The sequence below is a fragment of the Juglans microcarpa x Juglans regia genome, chromosome 2S, assembly GCF_004785595.1.
Source record: "Juglans microcarpa x Juglans regia isolate MS1-56 chromosome 2S, Jm3101_v1.0, whole genome shotgun sequence".
In the NCBI taxonomy this organism is placed as follows: Eukaryota; Viridiplantae; Streptophyta; class Magnoliopsida; order Fagales; family Juglandaceae; genus Juglans; species Juglans microcarpa x Juglans regia.
The window spans coordinates 9,399,469-9,420,723 of NC_054597.1; the positions used below are offsets into that span (position 1 = coordinate 9,399,469).

At 37.0% G+C, this 21,255-nt stretch overlaps 1 protein-coding gene across 1 annotated transcript; it reads right to left on the minus strand.

Annotated features, from left to right (window-relative positions):
* Positions 1-1,963: 1,963 nt before the first annotated feature.
* On the minus strand, positions 1,964-20,222 carry LOC121252950 (ubiquitin carboxyl-terminal hydrolase 4-like). The gene is made up of 6 exons (XM_041152810.1): positions 19,875-20,222; positions 7,180-7,296; positions 6,180-6,278; positions 4,077-4,265; positions 3,508-3,689; positions 1,964-2,718 (listed from the first exon to the last, which is right to left on the minus strand). The coding sequence occupies exons 1-6, from the start codon at positions 19,989-19,991 to the stop codon at positions 2,313-2,315; spliced, it is 1,110 nt and encodes a 369-aa protein (XP_041008744.1). The 5' UTR covers positions 19,992-20,222; the 3' UTR covers positions 1,964-2,312.
* Positions 20,223-21,255: the final 1,033 nt, after the last annotated feature.

Genomic DNA, 21,255 nt, shown 5'->3' on the forward strand with positions numbered 1-21,255 from the left:
AATACGTAGTTCATTCTAATCACCAAAAAGATGTCATTATTTAGGTTTTGACGCACACTTTTAATATATAGATATAATATGCTCGATATATGTTAAAGAATGTACTCTTTAAAAGATATAATGAATATTAAATGTAACTATTTCAACTAGCATCCGATTGTGAGAAACCAAAATTTTTAAATATTCTATTTTGAGTAATACTATACACCACACTCTCATCCTATTTTAATCATACTAAGTATGTAGCACATTCATCACCACATATTAAGTAGTATGTGGCAATAAATGATTATTTAATGGTGATAAATGTGTCACATCTTACTTAATATAATCAAAATAGGATGAGAGTGTGGTGTATAATATTACTCATAAGACTTTAAATTTAATATTATATTAATAAGTAATTTATCATATAATACAAAATTACTTTATATATAATTATATATAATATAAAAAATATTTTATACAATATAAAAGATTAAAAAATATATATATGAATTGGTCCGGTCCGATGTTAGAAAAAGAAAAATCAGAATAGGATCGATTTCGACCGGTTTTGAGATGAAATTGATACCGGACCGAACCAAATCTGATACCGAACCAAACCCACCGGTCCTGTCCGGTCTATTTTATCGACTCATCAGTTTTTGTTTTTACACCTAATACACATTTACGGGCCTACAACAACGTAAAATCAAGCCTCTGGTTCATTCTCTAATAAAATTTAGGATCGATATTGTCAACATTTTTTTCATTATTTATTTATTTTTCAACAACTCCATCCACCCAACCTTAGGGTTCGTTTGGTTATTTAATTCATATGAGATAAAATGAGATATTTTGAATAGTAGTAAAATTTTTGAGTTAAGATGATATGAAATAATTTGTAAAAAAAAAAATGTGTTTGGATAGTGAGATAAGAAGAGATAGTTTTTAATTTTTGGGATTTGAAAAATGTGTGGGTCCCACAGTTGATTAGAGAGCCGAAAGTGCACTGTTCACTGTCAGATTTAACTATTCATGCATTGTTCACTGTCACTGTTCACTGCCAGTTTTCACTGTTCATTGTTAGATTTCATTGTTCATGCAATGTTTATTTAAGTGGATTTTTTAAAATTTAGAAATAAAATATAGTGTGTTTGGATAAGAAAAACTAAGTACAATACAGATGAGAAAACATCTCATCTATACTGCTAACCAAATTGAGCCTTAATATGCCTCATTTATTTTTACAGATGAGATGAATTGAGATAAGAGTTAAAGTTAAATAAAATATTAATAGAATATTTTTTTTAATATTATTTTTGTTTTGACATTTTAAAAAATTAAATTGTTGATTTTGTTTTGAGTGAAAATTTGAAAAAAATTAAAATGATTAAATAAGATGAGATGAGTTGAGAAGTTTTTGTGAAAGTGAACGAGGTTATAGAAAAATTCTAAATGGAAACTTTACACCACACACTTGCACCAAACCAAATATAAGTATTTTAACTCCATTAGCTTTTAAATGTTTCAAGAATGGTTAGGGGTTGAATACTCTCAATTTCTAGGGGCCTTTGAATGGCTATAGTATCTGAATCCCAATTCACCATCCAAATATATTGACTTAGGCTAAAGCATCAGAACATGATAAAATTGATTGAAGTAAAAGGGGCTAAAGCATCCAAATATATTCACACCAAAAGATCTTTTCATAGGCAGTACTCCTAAATTCCTTCCCATGTATTCTTCTATTCCTTTCCCTTCCTGATTCAGCTTGGACATAAACTGAATTGTAAGATTTAACTCATTGTGATCACACATGGCCCCGATCCAAAAAATGGGTGATCGCCCACGACCCAAAAAAAAAAAAAAAAAAACAATAAAGCATACGAAGGGAATAGAAGATAACCTAAACTCAAATGCACAAAACTCATGAAAGGGAAAATAAAAGTGAACAATGTTATATAACAGTTGCGAGCAGTCCAATCGCATTGCATTTCTATGATGATGATTAAACGCGATCTCGATCATGAAGAATACAAACTTTTCTCTGTCAAGTTCTCTCACATCAATGACATCATATACACTACTTCTTTTCTTCTTATTGTGAAAAAACCAAAAGGACAGTGTGCTTCCACCATCCACTGTACATGGCAACCACCCAAGTATATATTTTTTTTCATAACCCATAACATCTCATTGATATTTTGACATCTCCTTCCCAAAGGTTGAAAAAGGGAGGAACAAGGAAAAAAACAAAACAAAACAGAAAAAAAATGAGCCCAAATAATTAAAATACCTAACCTTTGCTAAATTCAACGCCCCTCTACTTAACTCTTGTTACCATTTCCCAGACTCTCATAGAATAAAATGTACCCATGAGCCGTGTTACTTGAATATTCATGTGATGACCCGAAGAATGTCTGCACAACAGACTCATCAATCATCTTCACATTTTCATCATCAAAAAATAACCAATGGTTATGGCTTTTCACAAGGCTGAGATAGTGCCCATTGTTGGGCCCACTTCCAACATGGACAACTACTGCAAACAGGGAATACTCAGAATCTGCATCTTCCATTGTGTTGCTCAGCTTCAGCTCAAGTGGGAAGACAACGCGGTAAGACAGCTTCTTGTAGCGACCCAGCTGCTCAATGTATTTATAACGCTTCAGATGGATGACTAATATGTGAGGTGGCTTCTTTATCTTCATCCTCTTCTGTGCTTCTTGCAAACTGCATGTGATAATGAGGTCCATTTTCAGTTACCACTGGACAATACTAAAATATAAAGAATGGAAGTACAATGTTTCTTAGCTCTTTTGGCTGACCTCTCTTGTCCTGCCAAAAAACCTCTAGAAGCTGTGTAGTGTAAAAGGGTAGAGCATTGCTCAATATGGTAAATAATTAATCCATGAAGAACTAGTGGGTGGCTGCCCAGGACATAGCAGTTGGAATGCACAAAGCACTATATAATACAGCCATCAAAGAATACATTGCCATATGATGCCAATATAATCTTCCTATATCACCCACCCAGAGAAGCAAGTGGATGATGGTTTTGCATATAGAAGAGACGAAGCTTTGCCGTGGCAGTGGGGATATATTTGTAACAGAAAAAGAAAGATTCATTATTTTAAACTTATCAAAATAAAATCCCTCTTTCTTCGCCCGTGAAACAATCTCGTGAAATTGATTTATTGACACTGCAATAAATAAGCAGTCAATACAAAACTATTAATGTGCACACACCATAAAATCTTTTTATAATGATGGCTATTCCATTTTGGAGTGCTTCAGCATTGGGGGTGCACATATAATCACTTCTACAATCATCACCGAGCTAAGACTTAAGCAATCACTCGGTGACTAGCTGAATAGCAGCTGAAAAATACAATAGTATGATAAACTCTAATTCAAAATTCTCCATATCACATGTATTCAAAGCTAATATTGTATAACTAAAAGAAGAAATGGAGATTTTTTGTAGGTAAAATTGAGCTTTTATGCATAAAAGTTACCCACCTACAGCATTTGTCACAAAAATATTTGTCCTTTGCATTCAATATCTTTGTTGAGCTGAAGTTTTTCAAACAGCTTGTAATTGAACTATTCCGTTCAATATCAAGGCTCAAGTCAAAGAATGTTTCATCCCTTGCTGTCACTGTCTCACATCTCAGGCACCTTGTTTCATTGGTGAGTATTCCCTGACTCAAACAGCCAAAATATATTATGAGAATCTACAAAAAATATTACGAGAATCTTACAAGGGCAGGAACAAAAAGCATCTACATTATCACCACCAAATAATGTATTAAGGGAAACTAAAATCCTGTTACTCAAATACATCAGCAGAGACACATCAATGTCCTACTCTATTTTTCTTTCTTTTTTTTTTTTTTTTTTTTTTTCCTTCCTTCAGAGGGGGTAGGGGGAGTACATTTACGGTATAACTGGGAAAGCGAACACACAGATATCAAGAATTAGACCAATTCCCAAAACAGTGAATCCCTACCTATCGTTTGCATGAGTTGATGATCAATTCAACATCATACATATATATATATATATATGAAATGGTGGAGCAAAGTCACCTGAAAATTTTTGTGCATCCAGGTAACTAAAGGGTCTTTTTGAGGACCATTAGCCTGAACATTTTTTGGCCCATTTGCAGCTTTATCAGAAGGTGACGATGTTTCTGGATCACTTTTTGCAGCTTGGGCCTCTTTCTCCAATATGTCAACGAGCTCATTCAGCAAAAAATTCAGAAATTCAAGGGCATCCTACAAAAAATGAGAAAATGTGTCTGTATAATGGACGATATACTTGATCCTATAAATTTTGTATTAGACCAGAAAAAATGGGAGAAGATCAATCAAGATACAGAACAAGATTCAGTTAATATCATACTTGAATCATTGATAATAAATATTTAGCAGTGATGCACCACTACCATTGTAAAGAAAAGGGAACATCTAGTTCTGAAATATTGTGTATTGTCATTTATTAAGCATCACCTTGAAGCTTAAAATGTACTATAACTAAAAATGCTTATACAAGACTACATTCTCAAACCTTTACGGGGGAAAAACATGTATGGAAGCCCCGAATGCCATTTCAAGTATCTGGGAAGCAGAAACTTGCTTTATAATAATAGTTTTTTTTTTTTTATAATTACTTTATGATAATAGTATTTGCCAATATGCAACATCTAAAATCATGCTTCTGCACATGGCTGCCAATTATTTTGTTTAAAAACGGCAAGTTTCTAGCACTTATTAAATGGAAAGTTTTTACCATTTATAAGTTTGTGAGATAGATTAGATTTATACAAAGATTCATAATCACTTCGACTACTCTTGCATTTTGCGCCATTCAAAGTATGTACACAGTCAGCCTTTGAAGCCAAATGGTATTCCGGGTCAATGTATGAAGTTAGTGTGTTAATGGGCTTTGGGAAGGTGGCAATGAGGACTATTCTTCTATTTGATAATAAATAATAGAAAATAAGACTGTTCTCCATTCTCTAAAATTTGTGTGAAATTCAAGGAACAGCCCAAATATACTTAAAATTCTATATTTACCACATCCTCAATTGGCTATCTGAACCTCACAGTCCAATTAATATTAGATTGCAACTATTGTAAACCAAGATCTGAAAGCAGAAAATCCAACTATGTACCTTTCATTCCTGTAACAGGGCACCACCAAGCATACACTATCTTTTTTTTTTTTTTTTTCTTTAAATTAAGGACATTTATTCAAAGTGCAGAGGGGCACAACCCAAATACATAGGGCATATACAATACGAAACACTCAACCAGGTGATAAAGAAGAAAACAATTCCAAGAAATCTAGAAAGCTACAGGAATGGAAGCTATTGTGCGCCACCATACAAATATAAAGAGTTGAAAACAATGGCTGTTAATTCTGATATTGTCCTCACAATCTACAAAGGTTCGGGCCTTACTTCCCACCAAATACACCACATCAAACACTATTATCCCCAAGGAATGTACTGTATACAAAAAACTCAAACTTGTCCAAACTGCTCTCCAGAAACTTTGTTTTATAAGTACTTGAGCAAGATAACCTAGCAATGTGAATGAATCATCAAAGGCACTTCCGTTTGAGCAAGATAAAGTAGTTTGATGTATCAATGACAATCCCCAGCATAGTCGCACTAACAGCACCCATCCATTTTCGTAAAGCCAATCCTCGAGCACTCAACAAGCAATGACATTTTTTATTACTACTCTACTTATTTCGGTCATAATTAGTTGTAAACAAATCTCAAATTCCTGTAATTTTTTTTTTATTGGCACCGGGTGTCCGGGAACAACGTCCCGACTAATCCCGGGGGTGCACAGGCCCTCGGCAAGAAATCCTGTAATTTTTTTAAGTCAACAAAATGCTAAATTTTGTTAACTGTCATTCCCCCAGCCAAAGCTAATTCTGCCTGACAGTCAAAAGTTGTAACCCAAGGAAGGTTTAAACCACATCTGGGCTCATACTCCAAATGGGCTAGTCAATGATACAATTGGAGCCCTTTGGAATTACTATAAAGAGCAAGAACTTCTCTGTTCTAAGCAATATGGAATCTCATTCACCACCTATACTCACTCAATATGCGGTATCACAGAAGTACTATAATATACATTCTCAAAGAAAAAAAAAAAGTACAATTATATGCATACCTGGTGCATGTAGCTACGGAAAAGCTCATTTTGTTTCTTCAGTCTCTGTACAAAATGCTTTGGAGCAATGACACCTGTTTTCTTCTTCTGCGAACTTATCTACATAAAGGGACAGATGAACTAATGCCCCCACTATCATGGCCGGAAATATTAACAAGTAAATGTGTGTATATATAAGTATATGCCATAGCATCAATAGAGAGACTCCTGTTTTGCACAGGGAGAGGGGGATAAGATTCTAATAGAACCAGAGAAGCCAGAGAGAGAGAGAGAGAGAGAGAGAGACCAAGGATTCCTAAACTTTAGTTGAGATTAAAAAAATGAGAAACAAAGCTACCTAACAAATGCATGATCACGCAAAAACCATAAAGTGATAACCCAGAAGAATCCATTGGAATCTGTTCTACAAATATAGATATTACAATGAAGGAGATGCTAGACTATCGCAAAAGGAGGAAAGATTCAACAGTAGAACCTGCCAATGAAGTATAAGTATACAAACAGTGCCTGATGTAGCAGAACTAATCTACAGATAGATTGTCTACCCAAAAATAAGATAGGAGGAAGATATTCTTTAATCACTCTAATCATTAGTCCAGTAACAAATAATACAATTAGGATAGAAGAGGATATCCAAAAGCTGCAATCTGAAAACATTGGAAGAAATCACAATTTTGAAGCAAACACAATAAAGATTCCTCGATCGTGATGTCAGTCTATCGTTATTGATGACTTACTATTTAAACTGAGCCAGGCCTTTAGATAATTTATTCATATAAAATCATAAAGAAACCAACTAGTAATTGGTCTTGCGACCAACTATTTCAAACAATACATATTGGAGACTTCTTGGACCATTCTCAAGAAACAATGCTCTAGACTGGTTTGCTGCTAAAGTCACACACAAGCACAGATAAATGTCATACAATCCCAAAACCATACCTTTTTATATCCATACATCTACTGTGCATGAGTGTGTGTGCAGGAGCTAGATATTTACCTGCATAAATAGGTCTGCTAAGCATGTTAACAGATTTTCTTCTGCATCACCAATGTTTTTGTTATTTGCATAATACTCTAGCAGTTGCTCGCGAAATGGGATGCAAAAATAAAGTGCCTGCGTGCGCAAACAAGAACAAAAAAAAGATGACATTTTTGGAGTACCATCACAAAATGCCCATAAAAAATAATCAAAGTTCTCCATCCACCCATCATTAACAGTAACACGTCATAGGTCAATAGGAAGTATTCACCGAGTGTATATAAAACCGTTCATATTGCCTGTTGACCACCTTGGATAAATGTAGATACAGTTGGAATATCTACTTGAAAGCTGTTGGGTGCGAATCTTCCAAGGATATTAAAATGTACTAATAATTTAATTATATTAATAACTATATAAAGTCCAAAAACAGGATTATATAGACAGATATGTTAAAAGAAATATCAATAAGGATATCAATTTGGAAACTGGCAGAATTTAAAAAATGGGAAAATGAAAAAATGAACTTAATTTTTTTTAATGGTGAATCTGTTAACATCTTTTTCTTCATTGTGAGGTGGCTAAGACTTTGTGGAATGAGATTTTTGGTGGGACGGGTATTGCTTGGGTGATGCCTAAGCAAGTGGTGGATCTCTTTGCATGTTGGAAAGGTTTTGAGGGGAGACAATATATTGTTGCTATATGGAAAATGATCCATTCGTGCTTGATGTGGTGCTTATAGTTGGAGAGTAGGGGTGAAAATTTTTCGGTCTGGACTGAACAAACCAACTGGACCATGGTGTCTCCAAAATTCAGTTTTCAGTCTGGTCCCGGGGTGTGGTTTTTTTTTTTTTTACCGAAACCGACTGAATCACTTACATATAAATCTTTTAAATATATAATATAATATTTATATAGCAGTTATATAAGTTAATTATGTAATTTTGTCTAATCTATCACCATTGATATTATAAAATGTAAAATAATATATACTATCAATTAACTAATAAATCATATGATAATATATGTTATTATATGTAGATAATACTCTACTAAAGTACTAAGCTAGTAACTATTAACATCATAAATATAATTATAATTAATTATTTTTTTAATGAGTATTTGGCAGACGAAAGCTCATTCAAAAGCAGCTTTTTTTGTTTGGACAACAACATTGGGCAAAATTCTCACCACAGATAACCTAAGCAAATGTCGAGTAATGGCGTTGGACTGATGTAGCAAGTGTAAGAAAGATAGTGAATCAGTTGACCAACTATTCCTACATTGCGAGGTGGCCAGGACCTTGTGGGATGATTTTTTTACAGGACTTGGATTATCATGGGTCATGCCCCTTAGATTAGTGGATTTTCTAGCAAGCTGAAGAGGTCTCTAAGGTAACTCACAAGTTGCAGCAATCTGAAAAATGGTCTCTATATGTTTGTGTTGGTGTATTTGGAGGGAGCGAAATGGTAGAAGCTTCGAACGAAAACCACGAGAGAACAATGGAGAAGCTGAAAGTTTTTTCCTTTAAAACATTGTTTTCATGGGTGGAGGTAAGAAACTAAATGTCCATGACTTTGTATTACTAGTTGTAAACTCTAGTTAGGTAATTGTCATGTATACCCCCTGTGTACTTGAGTTATGCCCATTCTTATGAATAAAATTTCTTGATTACCGATAAAAAAATGAGTTAATTACATAATCCACATTAAAGAGCTCGCTTGATTTTTATTTTATTAATTTAATTAATTTTTTGTATTAATTTATCTTCCAAAAAAAGAAAAGAAGAAAAAAATGTTCCTAACTTAAACTGATGGGAAGATCTATATTTAATTATTTTTATTATATTTTTAACACTCCCCCTCACATGTTGGCTAGACCTCTATGGGTGGCCCAGTACATAGAATATTTGATTAAATGGAGTAAAGTGTAGAGTCAAGATTCGAACTCAGAACTTCTACTCTGATACCATGTAAAATTACCACTTATCCCAAAAACTTAAACTGATGGGAAGATATAGATTTAATTATTTTTATTTTTATTTTTTTTTATAAGTAATCGATATTATATAAATAGAGATAGGCAAAACTCAAGTATACAAGATGATATACAAGAGATAAGACCTATCTAGGTCGAAGTAAGAGAAACTAGAAAGTCATGAAAATTCAGGCCATTAAAATTTAGAGCAATGGCCCATAAACATAAAGTACGGAAAAATAGGATTCTAAGTTCCTCCGAAGACCGCTCCTTTTTTTCGAAAGTCTGATCATTGCGCTCTTGCCATATACACCACATAATATAGATCGGATCATTTTCCACACCGCTTTAATTTGTTTAACTCCTCTTGGAAGTGTCCAGCTGGCCAATAGATCTACCACAGTTCTAGGCATAACAAAGGATAACTCTATCCGGCTAAAGACTTCCACCCACAAGGCTCTAGCTGTCTCGCAATGTAGCAAGAAGTGTTCCACTGACTCCCCAGATCTCTTGCACATGCAACACCAGACTACTATAACTATCCGACGCTTCCTCAAATTTTCAGTAGTCAGAATCTTCCCCAACTCTGTTGTCCATGTAAAGAAGATCGCTTTCGGGGGCGCCTTATTTCGCCAAAGTCTCCTTCATGGGAACAAAATATTAACGGCTTGGGAAATGGACTTATAGTATGATCGAACTGAGAAAATGCCCTTACCCGCTGGAGTCCACCACATCTTATCAGCTTGTTGTCTATCCGGCTTCACAAAATAAACCAGACTGAAAAAAGCCTCAAAGATGTCCACTTCCCAGTCTTGTGCCGCTTTACTAAACGTGACATTCCACTGCACTTGGTCCCTTGATAGAAGCATAAGATCCTCTATTGAAGCTTCTTGGTTGCGTGCCACTCGGAAAACTGATGGAAATGCATCCTTTAGAGCCTCATTCCCACACCATATGTCCCTCCAAAACTTAATACGAGAACCCCTTCCTAACACCAATTTAGCATGACTACTGAAATCCTCCCACTCACGCCTAATGTGTTTCCAAACTCCAACACCGTTGGCCCCATTTGCCTCTTCAGTGCACCAGCCCCATAAGCTTCCATATTTACAATCAATTACTAATTTTCATAGGGCTTCTATCTCCGTGTTATACCTCTATAGCCACTTCCCAAGCAGGGCCCAATTGAATGTTCTTAGATTTTTTATACCCAAACCACCAAACGAGATTGGTCTACACACCTTATCCCAACTAACCAGGTGAAATTTGAATTCATCCCCTATCCCACTCCATAAGAAATCACGATACCGTTTATCAATCTGAGCTGCTACCCTTGCAAGCAATTGGAACAAAGATAAGAAGTACGTAGGTAAGTTAGAAAGGGTACTCTTGATAAGAGTCAACCGGCCACCTTTCGACAAGTACAATCTTTTCCATCATGCCAGTTTCATTTCTATTATTTGTATTATATTCTTAACAATCTGCATAATGAAAGTGAAGCAAAAAAAAATTGATGTAGCTACTACAAGAACACTGCCTAAACATTTTCTCTCCGTACATTCTCCTCGGACGATGGTAAATACTCACTCAATCTCTACGCTGAGTTCGGGTGATACGTGACGGTGTTTCACGGCTGAGCTTTTGGAGGTTGACATGCTCAAAATGGGTCTTTCTAAAGAGTTGGTTATAGAATCTAAATACTTTTCACTCGTGAAGGAGGGGGAATGTTTGGTTATTACATAGAGAAGTTGGAGGGTGGTGTCTAAGGTGGTTCTGGGACTTTCATCGGTGCAATGGCTGGCTAAGGCCATGGAAGCTTGCAAGAAGGAAAAAAAAAAAATTTTCACCACAGTCCGGGAAGGCAATTGCAACTTTATAGCACAGCGTTGCTCGAATGATCGAGGCCGCTATATAGCAGTGGTGGAATATGGTGGTGGTGGGAGGAGGAATTTTATCTTTGCCCCTAAGGAGGTGGGCAGCGGTTGGAATAGGATGGGGGAGGCTCTGCAGGACTTTATCTTCAACAGGAGAATCACCCACTATGATGGAAATATGAAGAGGAAGGAGATGAAGGCTCAGCCGCAACATCACTCCTATAGGGAGGTGTTGATGGTGGAGCAGTCCCGTGGGTTTCGAAATGGGAACGACGGCATGGTAGGACAAAGAGGCACTGCAATGGGACAAGGCTCTGACAGAAAGTCTCAACCAGCACAGTGGCGGTGTGGCGGTAGCAGACTTGTAGGGCGTGGAAGAGGGGAGACTCTGAGTACTTTGCTGGACGCCAAGGCACAACTGAATGTTCTGCAAAACAAAATAGATTGGTTAATAAGGAAGGAGATGGGCATGGACAGTTGTGGGCTCTAAGTGAGCTTGGATATGGGAGTTGAGCAGAACAACCCGGGCCTCAGACCATTGGGTAAAAGGCCTCAGTTAGCTGGGCGTGAGCCTATAAATGCTAGGCCTCATCCTGTGGGGAAAAGTCTAGATGTGGGGTTTACGCAAAACAACAAGGGCCGCAGACCAAGTAGGCGTGAGCCCTTTAATGCAAGGCCTCACTCCATGGCCCAGCCCGTAAACTCAAGGCCCCAGCCCATCGGGCAAATTCGTAAGGAGAACGATGACCAACCACCAACGGTAATCCAGCAACCTTGCCTATGAACTCATCAGGTGCATCATGACCAGCGGTGGCACCTTCGACGGTGGTCCAGACAGCTCCGGCGACAATGGTGGAACAAGCATTTTCGTCGCGTGAAGGGGAAACAGGGGAGTTTCAGCCACCGTCAACCATCTTCCCTATTTTTGTGCACAGAAACTGCCGATATACACCATGGAAGTGCCATTTCCTCAAGCGGAGGCCTCACATCCTTCTGTTGAGCATCTCGAGATGCTGTCGGAAGGTGGGGGTGAGAAGAGGATAGATTTTATTGAGGACAATGTTGGGGGCTACCTCATAGGCTCACAGAGAAGGGGTTATCTCAGATGGGGCTATCTCAGAAGCTCATTCCTTTTGGTGAAGGGAGGTTAGTTGGGGAGGGCGGTAACCTATTTGGGGAGGAGGAGAGGGGGACACCAGCATTTTGCAGTGGGTTTTTGGTGATGGGGAGTCCATTCCTCTGAATTGTAAGTTATCAGATGAATCCAATGTGTCGGATTGAGTGCTCTGCAAGTTAAAGGAGATTCAATTTTGTGTGGGAATGGATTGTGTGGGTTTTGAAGAATAGTTTATGGCCCTTCTTACTGCTATTGAAGTGGGTCACTCAGTCCAAGAAATCTGGGTCTAAGAAATAGCGGGAGCTTAAGCGACTCGAATGGTCGCTGAATTATGAGGGCAGCTCCAACCACGATAGATCCAAAGGGAAGGGGCTGGTCTCTCCTTTATGAAACTGAAAATTGTGTCTTGGAATGTCCGCGGGTTGAATAAGGCAAATAAGCGACTTCGTATTAAAAATTTGCTTTGGGAATGGAGGGTGGACATAGTATGCTTATAAGAAACCAAGCTGAAATTATTTGTACTTATAATAAAAAAAAAAAAAATCAAGCTAACATTGGTTTCTAGGAGAATAGTGCTAAGTATTTGGAGTTAAACTTATGCAGATTGGGTTTACCTTGCATCAAATGGGGCTTCATGCGGTATTTTAGTGATGTGAGATAAAAGAGTTGTGAAGAAAATGGAGGATTTTGTGGGGGAGTATTCAGTGGCTTGCTCTTTTAAAAGTGTGGTAGATAAATTTTCATGGGCTTTTGCAAGTTTATACAGGCCGAATGTAGACAATGATCGAAGACTTATATAGGAGGAACTTGTTGGGTTACATAGTTGGTGGAATCTTCCTCGGTGCATAGGTGGGGACTTCAATATCATTAGATCCCCCAGTGAAGGATCTGCTGATAGCAGGATGCGCCCAACAATGACAGATTTTTCACCTTGTATTTTTTACTTGAACTTGTTGGATATTCCCCTCGTGGGAAGCTTTTTTACTTGGTCAAATAATCAGACATGGTTCTAGCCGAATAGATTTTTAATCTCACCAGAGTGGAGAGTGCATTACCCGGAGATGTGTCAAAAGAGGTTGCCTCGTCTTTGTTCAGATCATTTTCCCATCTTGTTGGATTGTGGTGGTATCCAAGGTGGTCGCTGCTATTTTAAACTTGAGAATATGTGGCTTAAAAGTGAACGCTTTGTGGAAAGAGTTAGACAATGGTCGTCATCGTATCAGTTTGAAGGCAACCCCTCCTACATTCTAGCCAGCAACCTAAAAGCTTTGAAGAATGACCTTAAGCTTTGGAATTCTCTATCCGTTGGAGACATAGGGGAGCAAAAGAAAACCTTGGTGGAGAAGCTTCAACAGTTTGATAGTGTACTTGAGGATAGAGCTCTCTCTCCTAAAGAAGTATTGCAGAAGACAGAATTGGCCTCAAAGTTGGAGCAAATATTATCTCTTGAGGAGATTTCATGGCATCAGAAATCAAGAGCATTGTGGTTGAAGGAGGGGGACCAAAACAAAGTTTTTCCATAGAATAACTAAATCCCATCGAAGAAATAATACCATTAAGATGTTAAACATCAATGGTACAAAGTGCAGGGAGGCCCTAGTGATTCGGGATCTTGTGGTGGATTTCTTTGAACAGCTGCTTACAGAACAAGAGGGGTGGAGGCCAAAGCTTGATAGACTTGGCTTTGACTCTATTGAGCCACAGACTGCATCTTGGTTGGAGCGTCCGTTTGAGGAAGCGAATGTATATGATGTAGTAAGACACATTGTTAAAAACAAAGCACCAGGTCCAGATGGCTTCTTTTTGGGCTTGGGCTTTTTCCAGACATGCTGGGAGGTAGTAAAAGTGGACATCATGAATGTGGTCCAGGAATTGTCCTTGGCTAGGAAGTTTGAGAAAAGCTTAAATGCTACTTTAATTGCGCTGATCCCAAAGAAGATTGGAGTATCAGATGTTAAGGATTTTAGGCCCATTAGCCTCGTTAATGGGGTCTACAAAATTATCTCCAAGGTGCTCGCAAACAGATTAGGTGAGGTTGTAACACCCCGTTCCCGTAGGATATAGATGTTACTAACATTCATAACATAATGCCCGGTAAAGAGATTTATATCATGAAATACCTCATTTATTGAAAAGCATTAAAATGTTAAAACTGAATTGAACATAATTGTCTCGAAAACTGAACGTAAAATAAAAGAACATAAACTAATCCTATGAATGACATAAAAGAGATCTAATTCTTGTGTGAATATCACTTATTCCTTCCTAATTCTTTGTACTAAATCTACTCCTGGCCATCCAGCTTTGCGTCATCATAATCTCCATCTGTGAGAATTAAACATAGAAGAAAACAGAAAGACAAACAAAAATGAATCGAACACTCAGTAAGTAGTACATCATACCGTAAAATATAATTTGGCCTAGCAAGAACTTAATTTCTGAAAATTCTTCACAACATACAGCTTCATAGATTTACAATCATACGCGAAACATGACTTTCTGAAAGACTTTACATACATATATCGTCACAGATTCATATAGCATACGTATTCATCATTAACATGAGCGGAAGTATATATGATCATGGCAAACATGTAACGTGAATGCATAATATCTTGTTTATCTTGTCTTAACATGGAGTGAAACACGCTTGAGTCCGTGTTTCACTTAACTGGCATTATATGGAGTGAAACACGTTTGAGTCTGTGTTTCATTTAACTGACATAACATGGAGTGAAACACACTTGAGTCCGTGTTTCACTTGTCTTGCATAACATGGAGTGAAACACGCTTGAGTCCGTGTTTCACTTAACATGCATAACATGGAGTGAAACACGCTTGGGTCTTTGTTTCACTTAACTTGCATAACATGGAATGAAACACGCTTGGGTCCGTGTTTCACTAAACTTGCATAACATGGAGTGAAACACGCTTAGGTCCGTGTTTCACTTAACTTGTGGTTAACCACGCTTGAGTCGTGGCACCGTAACATTTCTTATCTTTCTTAATGCATGAGAATTTATTAGGCTTCATGAACATTTCTAACATGGCATATTCTTGTACATGGCATAGCATAACATGACATAATATGGCATATTCTTGTACATGGCATAACATAGCATGGCATATTCTTGTACATGGTATAGCATGACGTAGCATAACATGGCATTTTCGTATACATAGCATAACATGACATGACATAACATACTCTGAACGTTTTATGACATTCCATGGCATACATGATCTAAGTACTACATGAATATGTCATACATAATCCAAGTATTACATGGACATGGCTATTCCATTACATGACATACTTGACTTGAATTACTACATGAGCATCTCATGGCTTTCATATGATTTTAGTAACATTCAATCAATCGAACAACAAATTCATTCATTCAAGCATAATCTCATATTTCATCAAAGATCGTAAGAGGAATCTAACATTGACTTGCCTCTTAGCATAGCGTAGTTACCCATCATAAGCACATTTCCATACATAACAATAATTTTCACAGTACGCATGCATTTATATGATCATACTATTTACCTCTTAGCGCTGCTTCCTGATTTTCAACTTGTAGCGCATTACCTATACGAGGTACTAGACATCACTAATTTCCTAGAAAAGCGGGTCGTAATACTCAAAGTAATTAAATATGTACAATGGAACTTAACTAAAATAATAAGCTTCATAGCAAACTCTAATAAATATACTTTAAAATCCCTTAAATACTTTTTATAAAATTTGCGTCTATGGGCTCATAATTATTCAAATAGATAAAGCCCATGGAAGAGTAATGTTTTCTAAAAATATAACCAGCCCAATAAAATTACTAAAACAGTATAATAAAATTAAGCCCAATTAAAAATACAAGACTATTTAAAGTAAGCCCAACACTCTGTTTGTTTTAAGAATAGACTTAGTTGTATGGCCTTAGGGCCGAAGGCCCGCTATGACACAAATTGATTCCACGGGAATTAAAACATGCGGGACAACAGAGGGATGGCTATGTGAAAATGAGGGACTCATCGAGAGAGGGACTGAGTGCGATTGCAGTTCAGGGTGGCTGATCGTGACGTCAGTGCAACTGGGAGGTCCCTATGGTGGTGCGACACCGAGAGAGGGAAAAAGGAGAGAGTTTTAGAGAGGTGGAATTAAAAACTCAAATAACCGAGAGTAAGAAAGGTGGCGTGCGACGACAGGGGCTTACCTGAGGGAGTGGGTGCGACGGGAATAGGTTGGCCGGAATTTTATGTGGTGGTGTGGGAGGTGGTCTGTTGAGATGGTTGTTGGTTGCCGAGAGAGAGGCTGCGTGGTGCTTGCGGAAGTGGATTTCTTTCTCTACGTGAAAGAGTCTTTTCTCCAGGGATTTTTGTGTGTACAATTTAGAGGCATTGTGGGTTTCTTATAGGCGACGGGAGGGAAGCAACGTAAATCTTTAGGAGATTGTCTATAATTCGAAATTGCCTAAACTTTAGGAACATTTTCCTACGAGGAGTCAGATTCTAAGAGGATTTTGAAGAGTTTGAATTGGACTTAGTCTTGAACTAGGAACCAAATCTAATATGGGAACCTAATGGATAACCATACGAAGGTTCTGATAGGGAAGAAATCACTAATTTAATCTATTTGTTAGCATATTTCCTAAAATGATAATAAAAATAATGGAGACAGTAAAAATAAATAATAAATAAATAATTAAAAATATAAAATATTAGTTTCAAGCCCTAAATTTGAACCCATATGTTACAGAGGTGATGGGTAAGATAATTACCAAGCCAAAATGCGTTTGTTCGGGATCACCAAATCCTTGATTTAGTCCTTATAGCGAATGAAGGCCTGGATAGCAGATTAGAGTCTGGCTCCACGGGGATTATATGTAAATTAGACATGGAGAAGGCATACGACCATGTAAACTGGGAATTCCTTCTTTATTTGCTGGAGAGATATGGTTTCAGGGAGAGATGGCGAACGTGGATTAATTGGTGCATCTCAACGGCAAAGTTCTCGGTCTTGATTAATGGTAGCCCCCTTGGTATTTTCAGTAGTTCTCGTGGCTTAAGGCAAGGAGACCCGCTATCCCCACTTTTATTTGTGATTAATGATTATCATGGAGGTCCTTAGTAGGATGATTTCGGCGGTGGTTACAAATGGTTTTGTGGCAGGTTTCTTGGTTGGTGACCCCAATCGGGGCATTATTACCTTGTCTCATTTACTTTTTGCAGATGATACACTATTATTCTGTGAGGCAGATCAAAACCAGTTGAAGGCAGTAAATGCACTTTTACTATGCTTTGAAGTAGCGTCAGACTTGAAAGTGAACTTCGATAAGTCAGAATTAGTGCCAGTGTAGCCTCTCTCCCCATGACTTATTTGGGATTGCCTTTGGGAGATGCCTCACGGGATTCATCCATTTGGGATATAGTCATCCAAAAAATAGGAAGAAAATTGACAGGGTGGAAGAGATTGTACTTGTCAAATGGTGTACAGTTAACTTTTATTAAGAGTACCCTTTCTAATTTACCTATATATTTCTTGTCTCTGTTCTCTATTCCAACTAGTGTGGCGGCTCGGATTGACAAACTATACCGTGATTTCTTATGGAGTGGGTTGAGGGATGAATTCAAATTCCACCTAGTCAGTTGGGATAAGGTGTGCAGGCCAATCTCGTCAGGTGGGTTGGGTATAAAAAATTTGAGAACATTCAATCGGGCCCTACACAGGAAGTGGCTACAGAGATATAACATAGAACCAGAAGCCCTAAGGAAATTAGTGGTTGATTGTAAATATGGAAACTTGTGGGGTGGTTGGTGTACCGGAGAGGTAAATGGGGCTTATGGAGTGTGGGTTTGGAAGCACATCAGGCGTGGGTGGGGGGTGTTTAATTGCCATTCTAAATTAGTGTTGGGCGAGGGTTCCCGGATAAAGTTTTTGAGGGACATATCGGGGATGAGGCCTTAACGGATTCATTTCCAGCTGTGTTCCGAGTGGCACGTGAACAAGAAGCTTCAATAGCGGACCTCATGCTTCGATCAGGGGACCAAGTTCAGTGGAATGTCACGTTCAGTAGAGCGGCGCAAGATTGGGAAGAAGATAGCAACCTATTATATTCTGTGGTGCCAAATGGACAAAAAATTGATAGGTTATGGTGGACATCGGCGGGTAATGGTGCCTTTTCAGTTCGCTCCTTCTACAAGTCCCTTACATTTCCAAATAGCCAGGAGGAAAATTTGGAGGAATAAGACACCTCCTAAAGTAGTCTTTACTTGGACAGTAGCCCTGAGGAAGATTTTGACAACCAATAACTTGAGGAAGCGCAAGGTGGTCATACTAGACTGGTGTTGTATGTGTAAGCAATCCGAAGAGACAGTAGAGCATCTCTTGTTACATTGTGAGATAGCTAGAGCCTTGTGGACCAAAGTGCTTAGCCGGGTGGAGTTATCGTACGTAATACCTGCAACAGTGATTGATTTACTGGCCAGCAGGACTCTCCTAAGAGGTGTCCCACAAATTAAGGAGATGTGGAAGATGACCCCAATCTGCGTCATGTGGTGCATATGGCAAGAACGTAATGATCGGACATTCGAAAACAAGGAGTGATCACCAGAGAAACTTCGAGTTTTATTTTTCCGTACTTTATTTCTATGGGCCATAGCTTTAGATTTTAATGGCCTGAATTTTCATGATTTTCTTGTTTACTCTACTTCGACCCAGATAGATCTTATCTCTTGTATATCATCTTGTGTATTTGGGCTATGCCTATCTTTATTAATAATATCGACGTGATTTTATGTTATTCGTTAGATCTACTTTATAATATAAGTAATTTTACAATTTAACGTATCATATCAAACCATATCAGTTTGTGAGTTTACTTTTTTGTAATCCCTTTGTGGCTAATGTATTTCTCTTATTAAAGACCTCACATAGGTGCCAAAGGTGCAAGCAAATGATTTTCATCTTATTTGGGTTGTGTTTCGAGGAACCAAACAATTTATGTGAGTGCCTTGAGCACAGTTCAAGCCAACGATCAAGAAAGCAGGAACGAGAGCCCAAAATAAATAGCTAAAAAGTTTTTTTGATAAGTAACATAAATAGCAAAAAATAAATAAAAGAAAATATAAAGCAAACACATATTTTCACATTTTGATACTTTTATAAGTATTTAGACATTTTGATACTACTCCTACAGATTGAAACAACTTCAAGGTTTCTTTTCTTTCTGTCTTTATTTTTTTATGCATCTTTCTGTCTTTTCTTTTTCGCTACAACTTCCCAAAGTAATCGTTTGTTGCATACATTCAGACCCAGACCCTCCATACTGCCATATGATACTGGCGCCTATTATGACCACTTCAACAAACCATACCCTTGCTAGACTAGTTGATGCTTTCAGCTACACGGCCACAATCAAATGTAACACCAACAATCGCAATAATAAGCAATCACAAGCAAACATACAAGAAGTCAAATTCCCAAACTAAAGTTAATAATATATATATTTTTTTTTATACGTAACTAAAGTTAATAATATATCAAAAAGGTTATTTATGAAACCCCACTAAACATAAGTAATCGAAGCTCAGTTAGCGACAATTAACATCTTCCACATAACACAATTCATATACCTTCAAATTTAAATATTAATCGGAAATTAAAACCCCGATAACAAATTAAATACAATAAAAAAAAGGAATAAAATCGAATAATTAAGAAATTGGACGTAACGGAACCAAACCTGCAAGACGCAGTTACAATATGCAGTGTTGCCGAAATTCTCGAGGCCGAAGTAGCGCTCACCTTCGGGGAACTGGTCGCCGAAAGCCTTCTCGAGCTTGGAGTCCGCAGCACCCATTAGCGCGCGTAAAATACCAATGACTTCTGAACTCAGATCTTCTACCCGGTTCAAATGAAAGATTCTCGCTCCATCCAGGAGTTGCGGTGAATCATTCAGAGTTTATCCGTTGGAATCTTTAGGAAGTTAGTTAGGATGGTTTCCGGTGTTTGTTTGGTTCGGTCCGGAGAGGGAAATGAGGTTCCGACTTGAGAGAGAGAAGAGACGCGGGAGAGGGGGGGGGGGGGTTGGGTTGTGGCAGCGGGGGCGCGCGGGTGGAGACGGAAAAGACCATATTTAAAAAGAAACTTTCTCGTTAAGTTAGAAAAAAAAAATCGATAGACTTTATGCGTGAATTTTATTGATAGGAATATCATTTCCCTTAACTCTTAAGTAATTTCGTTACACTTTTATACAAGCCACGTAAGTATGTTATAATGTTATTTATTCTAAGGTTGTATTTACTATTTAGTTGTTAAATTAAATTTAACATATTTCAAATTAATTATTGATAGAATTTACTATTTTTTTCTAGAACCTATTATTTTTTTAATTTTCTATAAAAATGTTAAACTCATTTTAACCTATTCCATATATTTTAATTTAAAAATTTAAACTCATCTTAACTTAAAAAAGTTAAGTCATCCCAATAGAATTTATAAAATATTATTATTTACAATTCAACTCAATTTATCTTAAAATTTAAATGTAGTCTAAGTTTGATCGTGTTGAACCATATTTGATATGTTACACTTTTTTAAATTATTTTTAATTAAGACCCTTTTGCTGATATCTTAGTTCGTGCAAGCTTTTCTTTATTTGAAATGTTTGAAAAGTGATCAAATAATATTTGATCAAATAATATTATAATTGTCTCGATGATGGATTAATAACGAAACTTTAAACACTAGAAAATTTAAAAGAATTCAATGAGAGAGAAAAAGTATGAAAAAATTTAAGGAAACACTGAATTAATAGAAAAAATAATCTACGAATTTATATGAAAAATACAAAAATTTGAATTAATATGATTAATTTCAGAAGCCTGGCTTAAATAACTTAAAATTAGATTTTATAGAGATTTTTCCAGTAAAATAAAAATCCTACTTGTTATATAAAATTAAAATACATGATTAAACAAGAAGGAAAAAGTTTTTCTCAAGAAAAACGAAAAAGAGCTACAAATCAAGGTTGGAAATAAGAAAGGAAAAATATTCAGTTCGTGGTTGAAATTTGTTGTATTTTTCTCAACAAAATAAAAATCTTATAAAATTTAAAAAAGGTG

Excerpts from the sequence above, each read along its gene's own strand:
- LOC121252950 (XM_041152810.1), bottom strand. The coding sequence starts at position 19,991 with ATGGGTGCTGCGGACTCCAAGCTCGAGAAGGCTTTCGGCGACCAGTTC. Across the intron at positions 7,297-19,874 it reads ATTGTAACTGCGTCTTGCAG|GCACTTTATTTTTGCATCCC; the intron begins GTTTGGTTCCGT and ends TTGCGCACGCAG. Across the intron at positions 2,719-3,507 it reads TTTTGTGACAAATGCTGTAG|TTTGCAAGAAGCACAGAAGA; the intron begins GTGGGTAACTTT and ends TATCACATGCAG.